Genomic DNA, 18,951 nt, shown 5'->3' on the forward strand with positions numbered 1-18,951 from the left:
TAAAAAACCACAGGCTATTCCAAATAATCAGAAAAACAATATATCATAACCAAAAAAAAAAAAAAAAGATAGAGCTCCGGTACTGTGAAAGGCTAAGTAAGGCAACTGCTAATACCACAGACAGAATGAACCTGGGGATTTCACCTCTCCAAGTTTACACGTCACTTCAAGATGAAAATAGGCAGCTAGCTACGAAGAGGACACCACACACATTTGCAAGGCGGCATCAAGAGCCTGCAAGTATCGCTGCTGCCATTATCATACAATAAAACATAGAGAGTGGGGTGTCGAGATTCACGTATTTGGCTGCCCTCAGTTTTCTCACTTAGGGGATCAGATGAATTCCTTCAATGCATTTATCATGTCCAGCCCATTCTTTGCCAGCAGGCTCTCACCCCCTCAGCACTGCTGGCAGGCTGAGCCTGGTAATTATTGGTTATGGGGCTGTCCTGTGCATTGCAGGGGTTTAGCATCATTGCTGGCCTCCGCCCACTAAATGGCAGTAGCAATTCCCATGGCCCCAACCAAAAATGCCTCCAGACATTGCCAGGTGTCCCCTGGGGGGTAAAGCTGCCCCCGGAGAGAAAAGTGGCTTTGTAGCAACTAAATTGATCATATCTATATGGGCTTTGATCACTCCCTTGACACCAATGTCATTTCTCTCATCTGTATGGTTTTTTCTTTCTTTTTTTTTTAATTATACTTTAAGTTTTAGGGTATATGTGCTGTATGGTTTTCTAAAAGCTTGACACCCTGACAGCCTCCCAACAAGACAGATGAAAAGTTATTAGAGAAGCCTGCTTAAGATGCTCTGTTACTGTTCAAAATGTCGACTTGCTAAAGCAGAAGAAAAGCAACATGGCCAATCACCAAACACAAGACCTCAATTTCTGATGTCCTTTCAGCCTTCCAAAAGTAATTTAAGGATTAGGCATACTTTCAGTTCCGAAAAGCCAAGTTTGGCTCCATTGTCAGCACCAGCTCTGACATCTGAAAATGTACCGATCTCCCTCCAGCTAAGGAAACCTGAGAAACCACTCTGAAAGAACTGTGAGACCTTTGCACTAAGACCATTAGGGATTCTACGCAAGGTTCTCTCTGCTCCTTGCAAAACTACAGGCGTCATGAAGGATGGCGGCCTGTAAATCGAAGCCGTTGAAACAGGGGCTTACCGTCCGGCGGCATCAACACCTTGTTGTTTTGTGTGCACCACCCCACAGGGTGCAAATCCGCTATGACTACGTCACACCAGAAGTCGGCCCTGCGGTCCTCCCCGTAACCGCAGTAGCGCAGAAGCAGCAGCTGCCCGCACGTGGTAATGATCGTGGCCACCCAGTACGTGTCCGGGTTGTTCTTGTTAGCCACTTCCAATTTCATTCCTGGCTGGAAGTTGCTCTGAATGCTGATTTCAACCTTAAGGAAACAGAAATAGAGAAAACTCATTACTACACTAGACACAATACATCCAGAAGATGACAAAAACCACTAAAAAATATGGCACTTACAAACAATATTCCTGTTGCTCTAAAACAGGCATGTATTTATCTAAGTAATATACTATGGAAGCCACAAATGTAATGCTACACTTTACATTTGCAGCCAGCCACGTTAAGAACAAAAGAGAATAAATTTAATTCTAACAATATATTTTAACCCAATATATCCAAAACATAATCACCTCAACATGTAATCAGTATAAAAAACATTAATGAAATGATCAACTTTCTTCTTTTTGAATAAAGTCTCTAAAACCTCGTGTGTATTCTACACTCACAGCACATCTCAATGTGGACTACACGCTTTTCAAGGACTCACAAGGACCACATGATAGTGGCTAGTCCATGAACAACAAAGCCCTAGAAAATGGATTTGTTTTTTAACTAAGGGTTATAGTCTATTGATATCTACCAGCCCTCACCCCCAGAAAAAGCTTTCCAGCCTGGTGGGTCTTAACATCGCAAAGCTGACGTATCAGCTGTCCACAAGTGGCCACTGCTTAAAGGAGATGACAGATTTATCAATCACACTTGCATGGGTCTGAGGCTACTTTTCCTTTAAACCTGGCATACAGACCTGGGGACTTCTGCATCCTGAAGGACAGCCTCCAGCTCTGGCCCCCAGGACACTATATTGTGATTAAAAGGGAGGTGGGAGGATTGACTGAATCAAAGAAAATGGGAGTGACTCCATACAGAGAGAAATTGGTAACTTCTCAGTACAGAAAGGAAGGAAAAATTGTGATCAATGTCTCTTTCCTAAACTGCCTAAGGCAACTGCCAAATCATCTCAGCATCTTCAGATGTAAATGTTACAATGGCTTTTGCAGGACCATAACCACATCATATGCTTGAAAGCTTTGCTATGTTTTAATATTTAGCTCTTGGTTTTACTAACCAGCCACAATCACATTCATAATAAACTAGTAAATATAGCATGATGAGTATAAAGAGAAATGGAAACATGATCTACCTTTTCAGGGTCACAGAAATTTAATAAAAATCTTAAATTCCTTTTAGAAAGAACACTTCACCTCTAAAAAGAATAAAATGTTGTATTAAAATAAGGAATCAAATCAGGCATGGTGGTGCATGCCTGCAATCTCAGCTACTCGAGAGGCTGAAGTAGGAGGATAGCTTGAGCCCGGAGCTCGAGGCCAACCCAGGCAACATGGCAAGACTTGGCTAACAGAAAATAAATAAATAAAAATAAGGAATCAAAGTTCTGTCTTCCTCATTCAGCCAAGGAGCCAAAAGGAAGAACAGGTTAAGAAAGTGCCCCGATTTATTAATGAAACTCAGGCTGAATCTTTGCCCTGCATGGACAAAGTGAAAAATGTTTCTCAGAGTTAAATCTCCATTTCTATTTCTATTAAAACAAAAATTAAAGACTAAATTTCCAGGACCCAACTTCTTAGGACCCAGGTGAGTTAGTCTTTTCCCTGCTAATGATATTATATATTACCAGTATCTTACACCAAAGCAAAAACCTGATAAAAACTGACTTTTTTTAATTTTCTGGGACTTGCCCAGTGCTGGACATGCTATTTGCATCATCCAAAGAAATATTATTAATGAGAATGGTTTTTTTGGTTGGATCCAAATGTTTTCATCATATTTATGGTTAGTTCTTCTAATCTGACTCATCTGCCAATAAATGGCTGGAAATCTTTTATGAGCTTTTTCAAAATCAAAATATTAATTGAGGCTGAAAACATTTAGCCATTACACCTGCTAAGAATACATTACACCTACTGGTTTAGTTTTCCAGCTCTTTACTTACTCAAGCTGACCTTACCTGTGGTGTATATTCCCTGCAGCTATCCAGGGAAACCAAGCTACATTCCAGATCTCCTCCTTCTTCCTAAGAAATCTTGGCTGAATTTCCCTCTTGCCTTTTTGTTTGAAACAGGGTCTGACTCTGTCACCCACGCTGAAGTGCAGTGGTGCAATCTTGGCTCACTGCAGTCTCCACCTCCTGGGCTCAAGTGACCCTTCCACCTCAGCCCCCCAAGTAGCTGGGACTACAGGCGTGCACCACCACACCCAGCTAATTTTTATATTTTTTGTAGGGATGGGATTTTGCCATGTTGCTCAGGCTGGTCTCGAACTCCTCAACTCAAGTGATTTGCCAGTCTCAGCCTCAGCCTCCCAAAGTGCTTGGATTACAGGTATGAGCCATCATGCCTGGCCACGAATTTCCCTCTTTCCACTGCCCTTCTTCCATTGGGTTCTCTGGCTTCTCCCTACAGATTCCTTCCCTTCCCACTTTCTAGACACAGAGAAGAAGACACAAGCTGCTTTACATACGTGTTTGAATGATGTGTGGGGAGCGGCACTTGCTCCTGTCTCTTCCAAATATTCTCCCCAGTTAAAGCCAGTTTCCTCCAAGCTTGAGCCTTCTTCTGTTGAAAAACAAAAGAACAGAATATCAATACTGGAGTGGAGGACAGAAAGGTGCTGGCCTGCAACTGAGACCAGAAAATCCTTCATGCAAGACACAAGCTATTTCCACAGTTTAGAAGGATATTGCTGAATTTTTTGCAAAGCTTCAGTCTGCTGATTTTAGAGGTGTTGACTAAAGAAAGGAAAACACGGGACATTCCACTTTGACTGCACTGATGAAATCAAGAGTAACACTGGGTTCTCTGGGGTAAATAACATGAGACGTGTTCCAACACATATTTGCTACATGTTCGTGTATTAGTTTGAAATTAGCTGCAGTAGACATCCCAGCCTGCAGGGAGGTTGGAGGACAAGGCGAAGGAACCCATAGTGCGCTGAGTAAGGGCTGTGATGTAGGCTGTGATGTATATGGAGAACAGCACTACTTGTTATAAAGATAAAGCACTGACTCTGGCATCATTTTAAGGGGAAAAAGAGAAAATGAGGCCCAAAAGAATTGCTCGAGTGTGTGGGGCCACCCAGCCAGTCAACAACACAAACCAACCAGCTGCCCGACACTCCCGATGCCTGGCCAGTCCAGGGCTCCCAAATCCTACCTACTGCCGGGACAGAGCTGTTGGGGCCTGACACTCTGGCAGAAACCAACAGAGTGTGTGTTTCTCCAATCACAAGGAATAAACAGAAATACAATCAAATGCACAACATGGCTCTTAAAATCGTAACTATTTGTGGGTTTTGTTTTTTGTTTTGTGTTTTGTTTTGTTTTTTTGAGAGACAGAGTCTTGCTCTGTCACCCAGGCTGGAGTGCAGTGGTGCAATCTCGGCTCACTACAACCTCCACCTCCTGGGTTCAAGCAATTCTCCTGCCTCAGCTTCCTAAGTAGCTGGGACTAAAGGCATGCACCACCACGCCCAACTAATTTTTGTATTTTTTAGTAGACACAGGGTTTCACTACATGTTGGCCAGGCTGGTGTCAAACTCCTGACCTCAGGTGATCCACCTGCCTCGGCCTCCCAAAGTGCTGGGATTACAGACATGAGCCACCATGCCCGGCCAAAATCATAACTATCTGAATTTCACAAATCCACACTCCCAGGCTTGAAGGAAATCAAGCAATTCCCCAAACATTTAAGGCTACATATAAGATAAAACTTGTATAGTCAAAAATCATCAAATAATGCATTTTAACATATACATGGCATAAATGTGATGGCATCATTTTAAATGGAAATAATAAGCTGTAAACATTATTTGAACCAATTGGCAAGGCCATGATAAGAACATACAACAGAAAGAGCTGTCCAAAATGCACACAAGAGTTTCAAAAGTTTAGATTATCTTCCTGCAATAATGTCCAATGGATGCTGATGTTCAACCCATTTATCTTCTAGAAACAAGAGCCTGTGTCACTGGCCAAGAGTAAATACTGCTTTCCATCTTGTGGCTGGTGCAGAACTGATATCCGATCCTATCAGATGGGCCAGGGGTCATGGGGCCAAATAAGAATGCCTTCTTTTGGAGACTATCACTACTTTTTGTCTACTTGAAATTTTTAATTTTTTTTTATTTTTTATTATTTATTTATTTTTATTTATTTATTTTTTTGAGATGGAGTCTTGCTCTGTCATCCAGGCTGGAGTGCAGTGGCGTGATCTCGGCTCACTGCAACCTCCACCCCCCAGGTTCAAGTGATTCTCCTGCCTCAGCCTCCCGAGTAGCTGGGATTACAGACTTGCACCACCACGCCCGGCTAATTTTAGTAGAGATGGGGTTTCGCCATGTTGGGCAGACTGGTCTCGAATTCCCGACCTCAGATGATCATCCCTCCTCAGCCTCCCAAAGTGCTGGGATTACAGGCATGAGCCACCACGCCCGACCTTCTTAAAATTTTTAAATTATAAGTAGGAAAAGTAAGTCTCTCTTAATACTTTGTGTACTCTCAGAAATTGAGGGAAGAGGATCATTTTTGTAAAGTCAGAAGAGCTGAATTGAAAGGCTATTTTAAATTTTGCCTTCTAAGCCCAAGTTGCTTAGAATGGCCTCCTCAACTTTCGCTTCAATGAAGTGACTTATAGTCAAGCATCCAAAAAAGAAAAAGAAAAAGCCATCAGGAGAGAAAACCTTTCCCTGGTGGTGCTCTAACATTCGGTCCCACACAGAGACTGAAGCCCTTCAAACAGAAATGCACTTCCTGAAAACAAAAGTCAACAGGTCCTGCAGCCTCCAGTGAAGAATGGATGACACCAAGAAGTTTAGAGTTTCACAGACACAGTGAAGTGAACTAGAGAGAAAGCAGTCGTCTCCTGGAAAACACTTCAGGGTGGCACCTGATGGCTCTGCTGACAATCCTCTGCCTCCCAACGGCACTGGGCACCTCTTACCAAATTTGCTTTCCGATGCACTAGTCAGAGGTGTCAGCTCAGCACTATTGCTCTGCCCCAACATCCTGATGCAGTATCGAAGGATAGCAAACTTGCTGCAGAGAAAGTCCAGAGCTTCTTTCCATCCACCTTGTCTGGCCTCAGCTTGAACCAGAACCTCCTGCAACCCCCTGCCTGCCCTAGCCTGTGTCAGTAACTTCCAGCTCTACAAAGCAGCCACCACCCTCCCGGGAACATCCTAAGAGCTCTGCTGTGTTCGAGTGTCACCTCTCTGCTACAAGGCTTGCTATGATTTGAATGTGATCTGTCCCCACCAAAAGTCATGTTGCAATCTGATTCCCAATGTGGCAGTGCTGGGAGCTGAGGTCTAGCAAGGGGTATCTGGGTCGTGGGGGCAGATCCCTCATGAATAGGTTAATGTCCTCCCTCAGCGGTGAGTTCTGGCTCTCGAAGGAATGGATGAGTTCCCTCGAGAGTGGGTTGTTAAGACCCTGGCTTCCTTGGTTACTCTCTTGCTTCCTCTTTCCATGTGATCTTTCTGCACACACCTGCTCCCCTTCCTCTTTCTGCCAAGAGCGGAAACAGCCTGAGGCCCTCACCAGATGCAGCTGCCCGTCTTAGACTTCACAGCCACCAGAATCGGGAGTTGAATAAACCTTTTCTTTATAAACTATGCAGACTCAGGTATTCTGTTACAGGAACACAAAACAGACTGAAACAGTGGTTTACAGGTATCACCTCACAATCCTCCCAAGAACCACGATGGATGCATACTCACAGGGTCAATCTTGAGAGCTCAGAAAGGACAGGGAGTCACCCTGAGCCACTGTTGTCCAGCGTCAGGGTCAGGAGTCCAAAGCTGAAGCTCTTATGAAGTACTTTCCCCTCCTTCTCCCACCTGTATCATGCACCAGAAACCACCACTGCCACCACCCGTGTCTCCTGCAGAATCCTAGGGAGGTTTCAAAGTGATGAGTCTGTCTCTCCATGTTGGTGAACCCTGAAACAGTCTACGGCCAAAAAAGCAGGAAAAGGGAAGATACAGGAAGCTGTGGCCACCTGCGGAGAGGAGAAGAGTGGACTGAGCTCCCAGAACCTGTGTGTGAGGAAGAAGAAGAGAACCTGGGAAGAAGACATCGGCATGAAACTCAGTCCTGGGCCGAAGGAGGCACGAGGTTCTGCCTGTCATTCTCCGAGAATGACAGCTGCTGAAAAACGGGACAAGTTGTCCTGGGTGACTCATTCCTGCAAATCAGAAACATGCAAATCAAGGCTGGGCGCAGTGGTTCATCCTGTAATCCCGGCATTTTGGGAGGGCAAGGAAGGTGGATCACTTGAGGTCAAGAGTTCAAGACCAGCCTGGCGAACACGGTGAAACCCGTCTCTACTAAAAATACACCAATTAGCCAGGGGTGGTGGCACACACCTATAATCTCAGCTACTCAGGAGGCTGGGGCAGGAGAATCACTTGAACCCAGGAGGTGGAGGCTGCAGTGAGCCAAGATTGTGCCACTGCACTCTAGCCTGGGTCACAGAGCGACACTCCATCTCAACAAAACAAAACAAAAAAAAGGAAACATGCACATTGAGGCAGAACCTCAGAAACGACCTGCAGTCACCAGCACCTGGGATGAGAGGCTTTAGTGAACCCATCCCATTACCCACAAAGATTTGATAATTCCATCACTTCAGATCGGGGAGACCAGAGCCTCCAATTTTCAGCCTTGACACGGAGACTGCTGGTTACGGTTCTTTATTCTCCATACAATTCTAATCTATGCTATTAGAATTTTTCCAAAAGTTTCGCTTCCGTCAAATTTTAATTCATTACAACTACATTTACCAATATACAGGGTTCTACAGACTTCAGCACACACGGTTTCATTCAGTCAAGTTAACCGGGAGGTCAGAGGGTGCCACTGTGTCTCCCCTGCAGGAATCAGTAGAATAGTAAGCTCTGTCACTCTCTGCTGGTCTAAAGAAAACACTTAAAAAGGTAACCAAAAGTCAGACTCAGAATGGGATTTAAAAAAATACATTACTGGGTATATACCCAAAGGTATATAAATCATGCTGTTATAAAGACACATGCACACGTATGTTTACTGCGGCACTTTTCACAATAGCAAAGACTTGGAACCAACCCAAATGTCCAACAATGATAGACTGGATTAAGAAAATATGGCACATATACACCATGGAATACTATGCAGCCATAAAAAATGATGAGTTCGTGTCCTTTGTAGGGACATGGATGAAATTGGAAATCATCATTCTCAGTAAACTATCGCAAGGACAAAAAACCAAACACCGCATGTTCTCACTCATAGATGGGAATTGAACAATGAGAACACATGGACACAGGAAGGGGGAACATCACACTGTGAGGACTGTTGTGGGGTGGGGGGAGGGGGAAGGGATAGCATTAGGAGATATACCTAATGCTAAATGGAGAGTTAATGGGTGCAGCACACCAGCATGGCACATGTATACGTATGTAACTAACCTGCACACTGTGCACAAGTACCCTAAAACTTAAAGTATAATAAAAAAAAATAAATAAAAATAGATGGAAATTTCAAGGAAAAAAAAAGTAAAAAGCATAGTTTTCAAAATAAATAAATAAATAAATAATAAAAAAACTCAAACCTTCATGCCCAGCACTGATGACTTGAACTGTGCGTTATAACAAAGTCAAGCACAAAATTTAGGGTTATTCACAATACAGCCTTTTAAAATGGGTCACGTACAACCCTGCCCCAGGCCTACATGCTCCAAGGAGCTGATTCTCCAAAGACATTTCAATGAGCAATAGAAAAACACACAAAATGTTTATGGGGCGAGGTCTCATAAACCCAGAGCAAATATTTATAGCTGATTCATAAACCTCTTAAACCCATAAACATTTTATCAAGGAAATTCTGACAATCTCCCTCCATGTAAATGACCCAGTGGGAAGTATTTCCCCATGATGTCACGAAAACCGACTAGGAAAAGCTACGAAGAAAATTTCACAATTTAAAAGAACACAGTGTTCATTAGCAGCGATCCAGTTTTAGAAAACAGAAAGCTATTTATGAGGCAAGAATATTTCATAAGAAACATAAAAAGAATACCTCACTATACCTTACTAGAAGCTGGAGTGTGACATGAGAGTGAAAAATGGAATAAACAAACGGCCCATACATCTTTGTTTAAGGAATAAAATCTTGGGTTTGTACAATTTTACAATCTGAAACAAGGCTGACTTTACAAGGCTGAATATTAAAGCCTGTGCCCACTACACCAATAAAGGAACCGGGAACTGGCAGATTCAGAGTGAATGCTTACTGAGCACCTTCCTAGATGCTAGATTTTTTTCTTAATGTGGAAAGAGACAGAAAGAAGACATTAAGTCTTTCTTCTTGTAAATACTGATAGTCATTTCATACTATCATAAGATTTAGAAAATAGTTCCACTGTGAGTATATTCATTGAAAGCATCTGTGCAAACAACTCAGAAAGGAACCAGGGCCACCTGCCTAGAATCTGAGCTCACAACTGCAGAGCCATCCCACAGGCAGGGACAGTCCTCATGGCACAAAGGTCCTCCTGACTCATCCAACTACCCAATAGCCAGAGTTACTCTAGGAGAAACACACACACACACACACACACACACACACACACACACACATAAAAATCACCTAGCCAGGGGAAGCCGCAGCTATTCAAAGGAGGGTTAAGGAAAAAAGGGAATACCATTGAGTCACACAGGACCAGTTCCCAGCATGAAGAGTGAGGCCTGAATTTTTCTAAGAAAAATGTTGACTCCTTTCCTTCCCAAATAGAAGAGCCTGTGGTTCTCCAGTTAATACCAAATGCCAAGAAGAAGAATCAAGCTCACATTTTCAGCATAATTCTCTCCACTGAGGCTCACCCTGTCTAAATGTGCAACACCGCTTTATCTGTAGACTTCATCAGGAAATTTCATGTCACAGGCCTATAAAAAGAATGTCAAGGACTCTACTGAACACTGTGTCAGCATATTGTTCTGCTTGCTTTTATCACAGCAACTGACAACGCCTGGAATCCCAGCACTGGAATTTCAGCGCACTTCCTTCTTGGTGTCCCCCGGGATGATGCTGTCTATGGTGTCTGCTGGGGATGCTGCAGATCCTGAGCTATTTCCTCTCCCTGGGCTTATTCTAATCACATATTCAGTGTTCCCGGGAGAAAGAGTAATTTTATATTGTGCCTATTTCATTTACAGGACTTGGGTGTCGGTTATTGATCTCAACTGTGATTTGAGCTTTCCTTAGAAAAAGGCCCCACCACCCTGTAGTCCCGGCACTTTGGGAGGCCGAGGCGGGTGGATCACGAGGTCAGGAGATCAAGACCATGCTGGCTGACATGGTGAAACCCCATCTCTACTAAAAACACAAAAAATTAGCCAGGCGTGATGGCGGGCACCTGTAATCCCAGCTACTCCGGAGGCTGAGGCAGGAGAATGGCGTGAACCCGGGAGGCGGAGCTTACAGTGAGCGGAGATCACACCACTGCACTGCAGCCTGGTGCAGAGCAAGACTGCGTCTCAAAAAAACAAAACAAAAACAAAAGGCCCTCCCACCAAAAAAAAAAAAAAAAAAAAAAAAAAAGCCTGGTAATGAGACTGAGGCCAGCTGAAGTCTTCCTTTCATGGGGGCATCACTGCAAGGAATCATAGCCTCATAGCATCTCGGGGTGGACAGTGGCAAAAAAACAAACATAAGAGAAAACACCCAGCCGAGAGCAGTGGCTCACGCCTGTAATCCCAGCAGTTTGGGAGGCCAAGGCAGGTGAATCACGACATCAGGAGAATGAGACCATCCTGGCCAACATGGTGAAACCCCATCTCTACTAAAAATACAAAAATTAGCTGGGCATGGTGGCGGGTGCCTGTAGTCCCAGCTACTTGGGAGGCTGAGGCAGGAGGATCACTTGAACCAGGGAGTCGGAGGTTGCAGTGAGCCAAGATCACACCATTGCACTCCAGCCTGGGAGACAGAGCGAGACTCCGTCTCTAAAAAAAAAGAAAAAAAAAAGAGAAAACACCCAAGCAGGTTTGATTTTCCTTTCTTCGATCCCATAATTTTCTCAAGGAAAAACTTTAGTCACTTGAGTGTCGTCACTTGCTAGGGAGACAGTAACACAGTGGTCCCCAACCTTTTTGGCATCAGGGACTGGTTTTGTGGAAGACAATTAGCCACCAGTTTTGTAGAAGACAATTTTTCCACAGATACGGGGGATGGGAGGATGGTTTCGGAACAATTCAAGTGCATTACATTTATTGTGCACTTTATTTCTATTATTATTACATTGTACTATATAATGAAATAATTCTGTAACTCACCATAATATAGAATCAGTGGGAATCCTGGGCTTGTTTTCCTGCAACTAGACAGTCCCATCTGGGGGTGATGGGAGATAGTGACAGATCATCAGGCATTAGATTCTCATGAGGACCATGCATCCTAGATCCCTGGCGCATGCAGTTCACAATAGGGTTCACACTCCTATGAGAATCTAGTGCCGCTGCTGATCTGACAGGAGGTGAAGCTCAGGCAGTAATGTGAGCAATGGGGAGCAGCTGTAAATACAGATGAAACTTAGCTCCCTTGCCTGACACTCACCTCCTGTGGTGCAACCCAGTTCCTAACAGCCCACAGACCAGTACCAATCTGTGGCTGGGGGATTGGGAACCCCTGTAGTAATGTATCACAGGACATAGGGGAGGTGGCACGGGAGGAAAGAGTAGGAAAGAACAACAAAGAATCTAAGTTGTGTCTGTACCCCTAAAATTTTGTGTGTGGGGGGGGTTATGTGTGTGGGGGGGGTGGGTGTGAATGTGGGTGTGTATGTGAATGGGTGGGAGTGTGTGTGTGGATGGGTGGATGGATGGGTGTGAGTGTGTGTGTGCATGTGTATGTGGATGGGTGTGTGTGTGAGTGTATGGATGGGTGGATGATGGGTGTGACTGTGGGTGTGAGTGTATGGATGGGTGGATGGATGGGTGTGAGTGTGGGTGTGTGTGGGTGTATGTGTGGATGGGTGATGGATGGGTGTGAGTGTGGGTGTGCGTGTATGGCTGTGGGGTGGGTGTGAGTGTAAGGATGGGTGGATGGGTGGGTGGATAGATGGGTGTGAGTGTGTGTGGGGGGTGTATGTGTGGATGGGTAGATGGATGGGTGTGAGTGTGTGTGTGTGTATGGCTGTGGGGTGGGTGTGAGTGTGGGTGTGAGTGTATGGATGGGTGGATGGATGGGTGTGAGTGTGGGTGTGTGTGGTTGTATGTGTGGATGGGTGGATGGTCGGGTGTGTGCATGGGTGTGTGTGGCTGTGGGGTGGGTGTGTGTGGGTGTGTGTGGCTGTGGGGTGGGTGTGTGTGGGTGTGTGGCTGTGGGGTGGGTGGGTGTGGGTGGGTGTGGCTGTGGGGTGGGCATGAGTGTGGGTGTGTGGGGCTGTGGGGTGGGTGTGACTGTGGGTGTGAGTGTATGGATGGGTGGATGGATGGGTGTGAGTGTGGGTGTGTGTGGCTGTGGGGTGGTGTGAGTGTGAGTGTGTGTGGCTGTAGGGTGGGTGTGAGTGTGGGTGTGTGTGGCTGTAGGGTGGGTGTGAGTGTGGGTGTGAGTGGCTGTGGGGTGGGTGTGAGTGGTTGTGGGGTGGGTGTGAATGTGGGTGTGGCTGTGTGGGTGTGAGTGGCTGTGGGGTGGTGTGAGTGTGGGTGTGAGTGGCTGTGGGGTGGGTGTGAGTGTGGGTGTGGCTGTGTGGGTGTGAGTGGCTGTGGGGTGGTGTGAGTGTGGGTGTGAGTGGCTGTGGGGTGGTGTGAGTGTGGGTGTGAGTGTGGGTGTGAGTGGCTGTGGGGTGGTGTGAGTGTGGGTGTGAGTGTGGGTGTGAGTGGCTGTGGGGTGGTGTGAGTGTGGGTGTGAGTGGCTGTGGGGTGGTGTGAGTGTGGGTGTGAGTGGCTGTGGGGTGGTGTGAGTGTGGGTGTGAGTGGCTGTGGGGTGGTGTGAGTGTGGGTGTGAGTAGGCTGTGGGGTGGGTGTGAGTGGCTGTGGGGTGGGTGTGAGTGTGGGTGTGAGTGGCTGTGGGGTGGTGTGAGTGTGGGTGTGAGTGGCTGTGGGGTGGTGTGAGTGTGGGTGTGAGTGGCTGTGGGGTGGTGTGAGTGTGGGTGTGAGTGTATGAATGGGTGGGTGTGAGTGTGGGTGTGAGTGGCTGTGGGGTGGTGTGAGTGTGGGTGTGAGTGTGGGTGTGAGTGGCTGTGGGGTGGTGTGAGTGTGGGTGTCAGTGTGGGTGTGAGTGTATGAATGGGTGGGTGTGAGTGTGGGTGTGAGTGCATGAATGGGTGGGTGTGAGTGTGGGTGTGAGTGGCTGTGGGGTGGTGTGAGTGTGGGTGTGAGTGGCTGTGGGGTGGTGTGAGTGTGGGTGTGAGTGGCTGTGGGGTGGTGTGAGTGTGGGTGTGAGTGGCTGTGGGGTGGTGTGAGTGTGGGTGTGAGTAGGCTGTGGGGTGGGTGTGAGTGTGGGTGTGAGTGGCTGTGGGGTGGGTGTGAGTGTGGGTGTGAGTGGCTGTGGGGTGGTGTGAGTGTGGGTGTGAGTGGCTGTGGGGTGGTGTGAGTGTGGGTGTGAGTGGCTGTGGGGTGGTGTGAGTGTGGGTGTGAGTGTGTGAATGGGTGGGTGTGAGTGTGGGTGTGAGTGGCTGTGGGGTGGTGTGAGTGTGGGTGTGAGTGGCTGTGGGGTGGTGTGAGTGTGGGTGTGAGTGGCTGTGGGGTGGTGTGAGTGTGGGTGTGAGTGGCTGTGGGGTGGTGTGAGTGTGGGTGTGAGTGGCTGTGGGGTGGTGTGAGTGTGGGTGTGAGTGGCTGTGGGGTGGTGTGAGTGGCTGTGGGGTGGTGTGAGTGTGGGTGTGAGTGGCTGTGGGGTGGTGTGAGTGGCTGTGGGGTGGTGTGAGTGTGGGTGTGAGTGGCTGTGGGGTGGTGTGAGTGTGGGTGTGAGTGGCTGTGGGGTGGGTGTGAGTGTGGGTGTGAGTGGCTGTGGGGTGGTGTGAGTGTGGGTGTGAGTAGGCCGTGGGGTGGGTGTGTGGGTGTGGCTGTGTGGGTGTGAGTGGCTGTGGGGTGGGTGTGAGTGTGGGTGTGAGTGGCTGTGGGGTGGGTGTGAGTGTGGGTGTGAGTGGCTGTGGGGTGGTGTGAGTGTGGGTGTGAGTGTATGAATGGGTGGGTGTGAGTGTGGGTGTGAGTGTATGAATGGGTGGGTAGGAGGCTGTTGGGATTTCCTGATGACTCATCTGTGCACTTGAAGGGGCAGGTGCCCCCCAGGGTTTCAGAGCACCAACTCCACAGCCTCACAATGACTGAAATTAAATCTTGCTTCTAACACAGGGCTCAAGTCACTTCACCTTGCTGTCCAGTGTCCTCATCTGTCAAATTGGGGCAATAAAAGCAGCTATGCCAGTGGGCTGTTGAAGGATTAGGTGAATTAACATATGCAAAGAACTTAACATATTCTGTGCCTGCCACACAGTCTGAACTCATACACCTATCATCGCAAGTCAATTCAGAACCAGCTAAAGAACACTGGGTTTGCCTCCTCCTGTACGTGGGATGAGTAAATCCCACCTGAAAATGCTTCCCAGGAGAAGACCTTCAGCACTAAGACTGCACAGCCCCAAGCCTGTCCCAGCTGGTCCCAGAACCAAATATCTCACCAAGTGATTCCAGGACTGGAAATATTTTGTGGGTTAGCAGGTTGGAAAAAATAGTTATAAACTACTTACAGAATCATACTTAATAGTTTGAATGCTCAAAACTAGATTTTAGTAAAAAAATAATAATAAGCTACTTGTAGAACAAAATGCTCAAAACTAGATTTGAGTTTCTCAAGTGAATCCAGCCACTGTCCTCTGCAAAGTCTTAGACTCTGCTTTAAATTCGTATCCTCTTTAAAGAGTCTGTATCATCATCTAAAACTCTCCTCACCGCAAAAGTAAATACAGAAATCCCAAGGCAAAAGGACAGATTAGCCACATGGGGGTGGAGAAAAATCTGAGCCAATATCTGAAAAATGTTAAGATCATTTAGAGCCATTTAGAAACAGTATTTCCATTAAAGATCTGAACATCCTGTATGATTTAGGCCATCCCCGATGCAAGAGCAAGGAACCAATCACGACATGAGTATACATGGGCTTTCTGCATGGACTCCCCCAGCCAAGGATATAATGATTCTCGCTCTCACACTTGCCATCCATAGAACCACCCTTAACGAAATGTCGGTACAAATCATTTTCCTGACACCAGATTATCATTAATGAGTTTCAGAAACTACTTAAGTTGGAGAGATACACTGCAACTGTGTGCACATGAAAAGCCAATACACAGTTGGTGTTTAAACAGTTTTGAAAACATATCACGAGAAATAACTCAGTAATCGACATTGGATGTGTGCAGATGATATACTACAAAAATACCCTGAAAGCTCAGGAACTCCAAAATTTGAAAAACAACTTCACTCAGCAAACATAGGAAAGACTTTTTAGAAAGGTAAATCTGTACTTAAATAAAGTAGAATAATTAGGATGAACTTTCAACCTATACAACTATGCCTTCTCAGAAAATAATTTCCATGTTTCCAGGGAGGAACAATGATCCAGCTCTACTTGCAGGAGAAGTCTTCTCACATCTGGTTTATGTGTAGAAAAATCTGAAAGAGGGACAAATGAGCCGATTTGGAAACAGATACTAACACCCTTCAACACAGTAAGGCCTTCCCTCATGTGAGGGTTTTCCAGGTTTTCTTCCATATAAGGATATAATTTTATAAACTTAATCTAATAAATTCAATGATATGGAGCAACCTGTAATCTGTCATTGACTAGTCTCATCACAATGTGAAGACAAACTTTGTGACTTCTCTGGACCATGGTCAAGTGACCTGCTAACTTAATGAGCAACATTTTTTACAGGAATTCACCATAGCTAATGTTTACAATTCAGAGGACTAAACTGTCCTTAAGTAATTTGCTGGTATGTATAAACAATGCAACCCTTTTTTTTTTTTAAAGGTATCCTTTTTAAATAAACCCTTTATTGTGTAAGTATTTAGAAAAAGATACATTTATGTACTTATAACTTCATTAGTTAAATAATTAAAATCCAATCAAGGCTGGGTGTGGTGAATCACACTTATAATCTCAGCACTTTGGGAGGCCAAGGCAGGAGGATCACTTGAGCCTAGTAGTTCAAGACAAGCCTGGACAACACAGTGAGACCCCATCTCCACAAAAAATTTAAAAGTCAGCAGGCACAGTGGGACACACCTGTAGTCCCAGCTATTGTGGAGGCTGAGGTGGGAGGATCACTTGGGCCCAAGAGGTCAAGGCTGCAGTGAGCCATGATTGCACCACCATACTCCAGCCTGGGCAACAGGTGAGATCCTGTCTTAAAACATACATACATACATACATACATACATACATACATACATACATTTGAATAGAAGGCTGTGTTTGAGTCAGAGGAGGGAGCTGTTCTGTTTTTCAGATTTCTGGAAGGGAGACGCACTTCACCACCAATCCACATGACCTCACTTCCTTCCACATTGTATGCTTTTCTGACAGATGTGCTCAACATATTAGATGCTGTGTCATCGGCATCTACTATGTAGGCAGATCTGGATGTCCTGTCTCTCTCTCTCCAGCACTTAGGAGGGAATTCTTTTTCCTAACCTCCCTTGCTGTGGCAGAAACATGCAACTAACTTCCTGTCAAGGGGTTCTGAGCAAAAATGGCATTTGTCTCTTGTGAGCCAGAGCAGGTGATTGCCGGTCCGAGACCTCCAACCCTGCTCTTCTCACTCACAACAAACCCTGCAGGATGGCGCACAAAGACTCCGTGGAACAGTGATTTGTAGACATTTCCTGCCCAGGCCACTGAGATTTTGAAGTGATGTGTTGCTGCACTATAACCTAGTCCTCTCTGTCTAGTATTCAAAACAAGAATTTTGACCCAAATTTTAGAGCTGCTATATCCTTATAAATAGGACTTCAAATCCCAGGAACCAGACGGTATGTGAGATCTACAAATGTTGCCCCATTGTTTCCTGAATATTTTCAGGAAGATATTGATCAATTCATCAAAAATCCAGATGAACCTAGAAAACAAAATCCTACCAGAATCAAGGTCTCCATTTCCATTAGCTGAGCCGAGACACTTTTCCAAGGGTGAAGATGAAGGGTCTTGCATATCGGAAGCTGACAAAGTGCTCTCCATGCCTGATAAGCAAGTGTCTCTTCTCTTAATTCATCCTGCAGAAAAAATTACCTAAGAGCAATCAAAAAAAAAAAAAATCAGAGCAGTTTAATCATATTGATTATATTCACTTATTTTTAAATTTTTTTTAAAAAAACCTTATTAGCGTCACTACCATTTCATTATAACTTTCAAGATGCAACATAATGTTGATAATAGAAAATACCAGGAATAAGTATTCTAGTACACTGAGGCCAGGTGCAGTGGCTCATGCCTGTAATCCTAGCACTTTGGGAGAGCGAGGTAGGTGGATCACTTGAGGTCAGGAATTCGAGACCATCCTGGCCAACATGGTGAAACCCTGTCTCTACTGAAAATACAAAAATGAGTCAGGAGTGGTGGCATGCACCTGCAATTACAGCTACTCGGGAGGCTGAGGCAGGAGAATTGCTTGAACCTGGGAGGCAGAGATTGCAATGAGCTGAGATCACACCACTGCACTCCAGCCTGGGTGACAGAGTGAGGCTTTGTCTCAAAAAAAAAAATTAGTTAGTTAAAAAGACTAATGAGTACATCTCTACACAGGTCAACAAGGTCAACAATAAAGGTCTCGGCACAGCAAAACCATCCGTGTTCTAGAGGTCATTATCACCACTAAGATGGACACATATTTCACCAACAGAAACTTGCATTTCAGTCCTTGATCCACCATGGCAACATTGGTAAGACACTCCCCCCGCCTTGAAGCTATGTAGCAGCAACCTCCACCACCCCCACACAACCTCAGCATCCCACGCGCAGGTACTGCAACACGCAGTGCCCTGCCTCAGGAAGAAGTCCTCACGTGTTACACATGATCTGTTACCAAAACCAGTTAAAGTATCGATGTTTTCAATAATGTGCTTTTTCACAAAGTAGAAATCGAGACAAGACTTTGCCTACGATAGCACTGCTATTCCCCACTTGCCTTCTAATAAGACTGCTGGAAAAAGCAGCAACATTAGAGCTGGTTCCCACAGAATACTACTCTCCAGCTCCTTTATGTCAGGGCCCAGGAAACACCGGGAGTAATCGTAACCATCGAGCAGCCATACCTGGCTCTGATGCTCAGACACAGCTCACATGGTGTTTTTAAACCACCACAGCCACATGGTGTTTCTCTCATTCATTCAATGTTCTCTTTTATTTCACACATAGAGAGAAGTTTAAATCAGCCAACAGGCAAGTAGAGATGAAGAAACAAAAGAATATAATGCACCTGTATCTACCAATGGGATACTTTGTGACTCACATACTGGTAAAATATCTTTTAAAAAACATTCGGAGGTTTTGTCAAAATTGAAGATTCATGCCAGGTGCAGTGGGTAGCCTACCTGCACCTGTCATCCCAGCTACTTGGGAGGCTGAGGCAG

General features: G+C 45.5%; 1 protein-coding gene across 8 annotated transcripts in view; it reads right to left on the minus strand.

Annotated features, from left to right (window-relative positions):
* The window catches only part of SFMBT2 (Scm like with four mbt domains 2), a 250,273-nt gene that overhangs the window by 203,004 nt on the left and 28,318 nt on the right, over window positions 1–18,951 (minus strand). For 7 of the 8 annotated variants that reach the window (XR_008492091.2, XR_008492092.2, XM_054436982.2 and 4 more), the window contains exons 2-4: window positions 17,461–17,611; window positions 3,807–3,901; window positions 1,173–1,413 (exon numbers count right to left, since the gene is read on the minus strand). Coding sequence is in view for 6 of the 8 variants with exons in the window: in XM_054436982.2 (XP_054292957.1) it covers window positions 1,173–1,413; window positions 3,807–3,901; window positions 17,461–17,560 (436 nt within the window). In the remaining 2 variants the exon portion in view is untranslated. Of the gene's footprint in view, window positions 1–1,172; window positions 1,414–3,806; window positions 3,902–7,062; window positions 7,344–17,460; window positions 17,612–18,951 lie in introns of those variants that run through there. The other variant, XM_054436984.2, reaches the window with a different exon arrangement.

Source organism: Pongo pygmaeus, chromosome 8 (genome assembly GCF_028885625.2).
Source record: "Pongo pygmaeus isolate AG05252 chromosome 8, NHGRI_mPonPyg2-v2.0_pri, whole genome shotgun sequence".
In the NCBI taxonomy this organism is placed as follows: domain Eukaryota; kingdom Metazoa; phylum Chordata; class Mammalia; order Primates; family Hominidae; genus Pongo; species Pongo pygmaeus.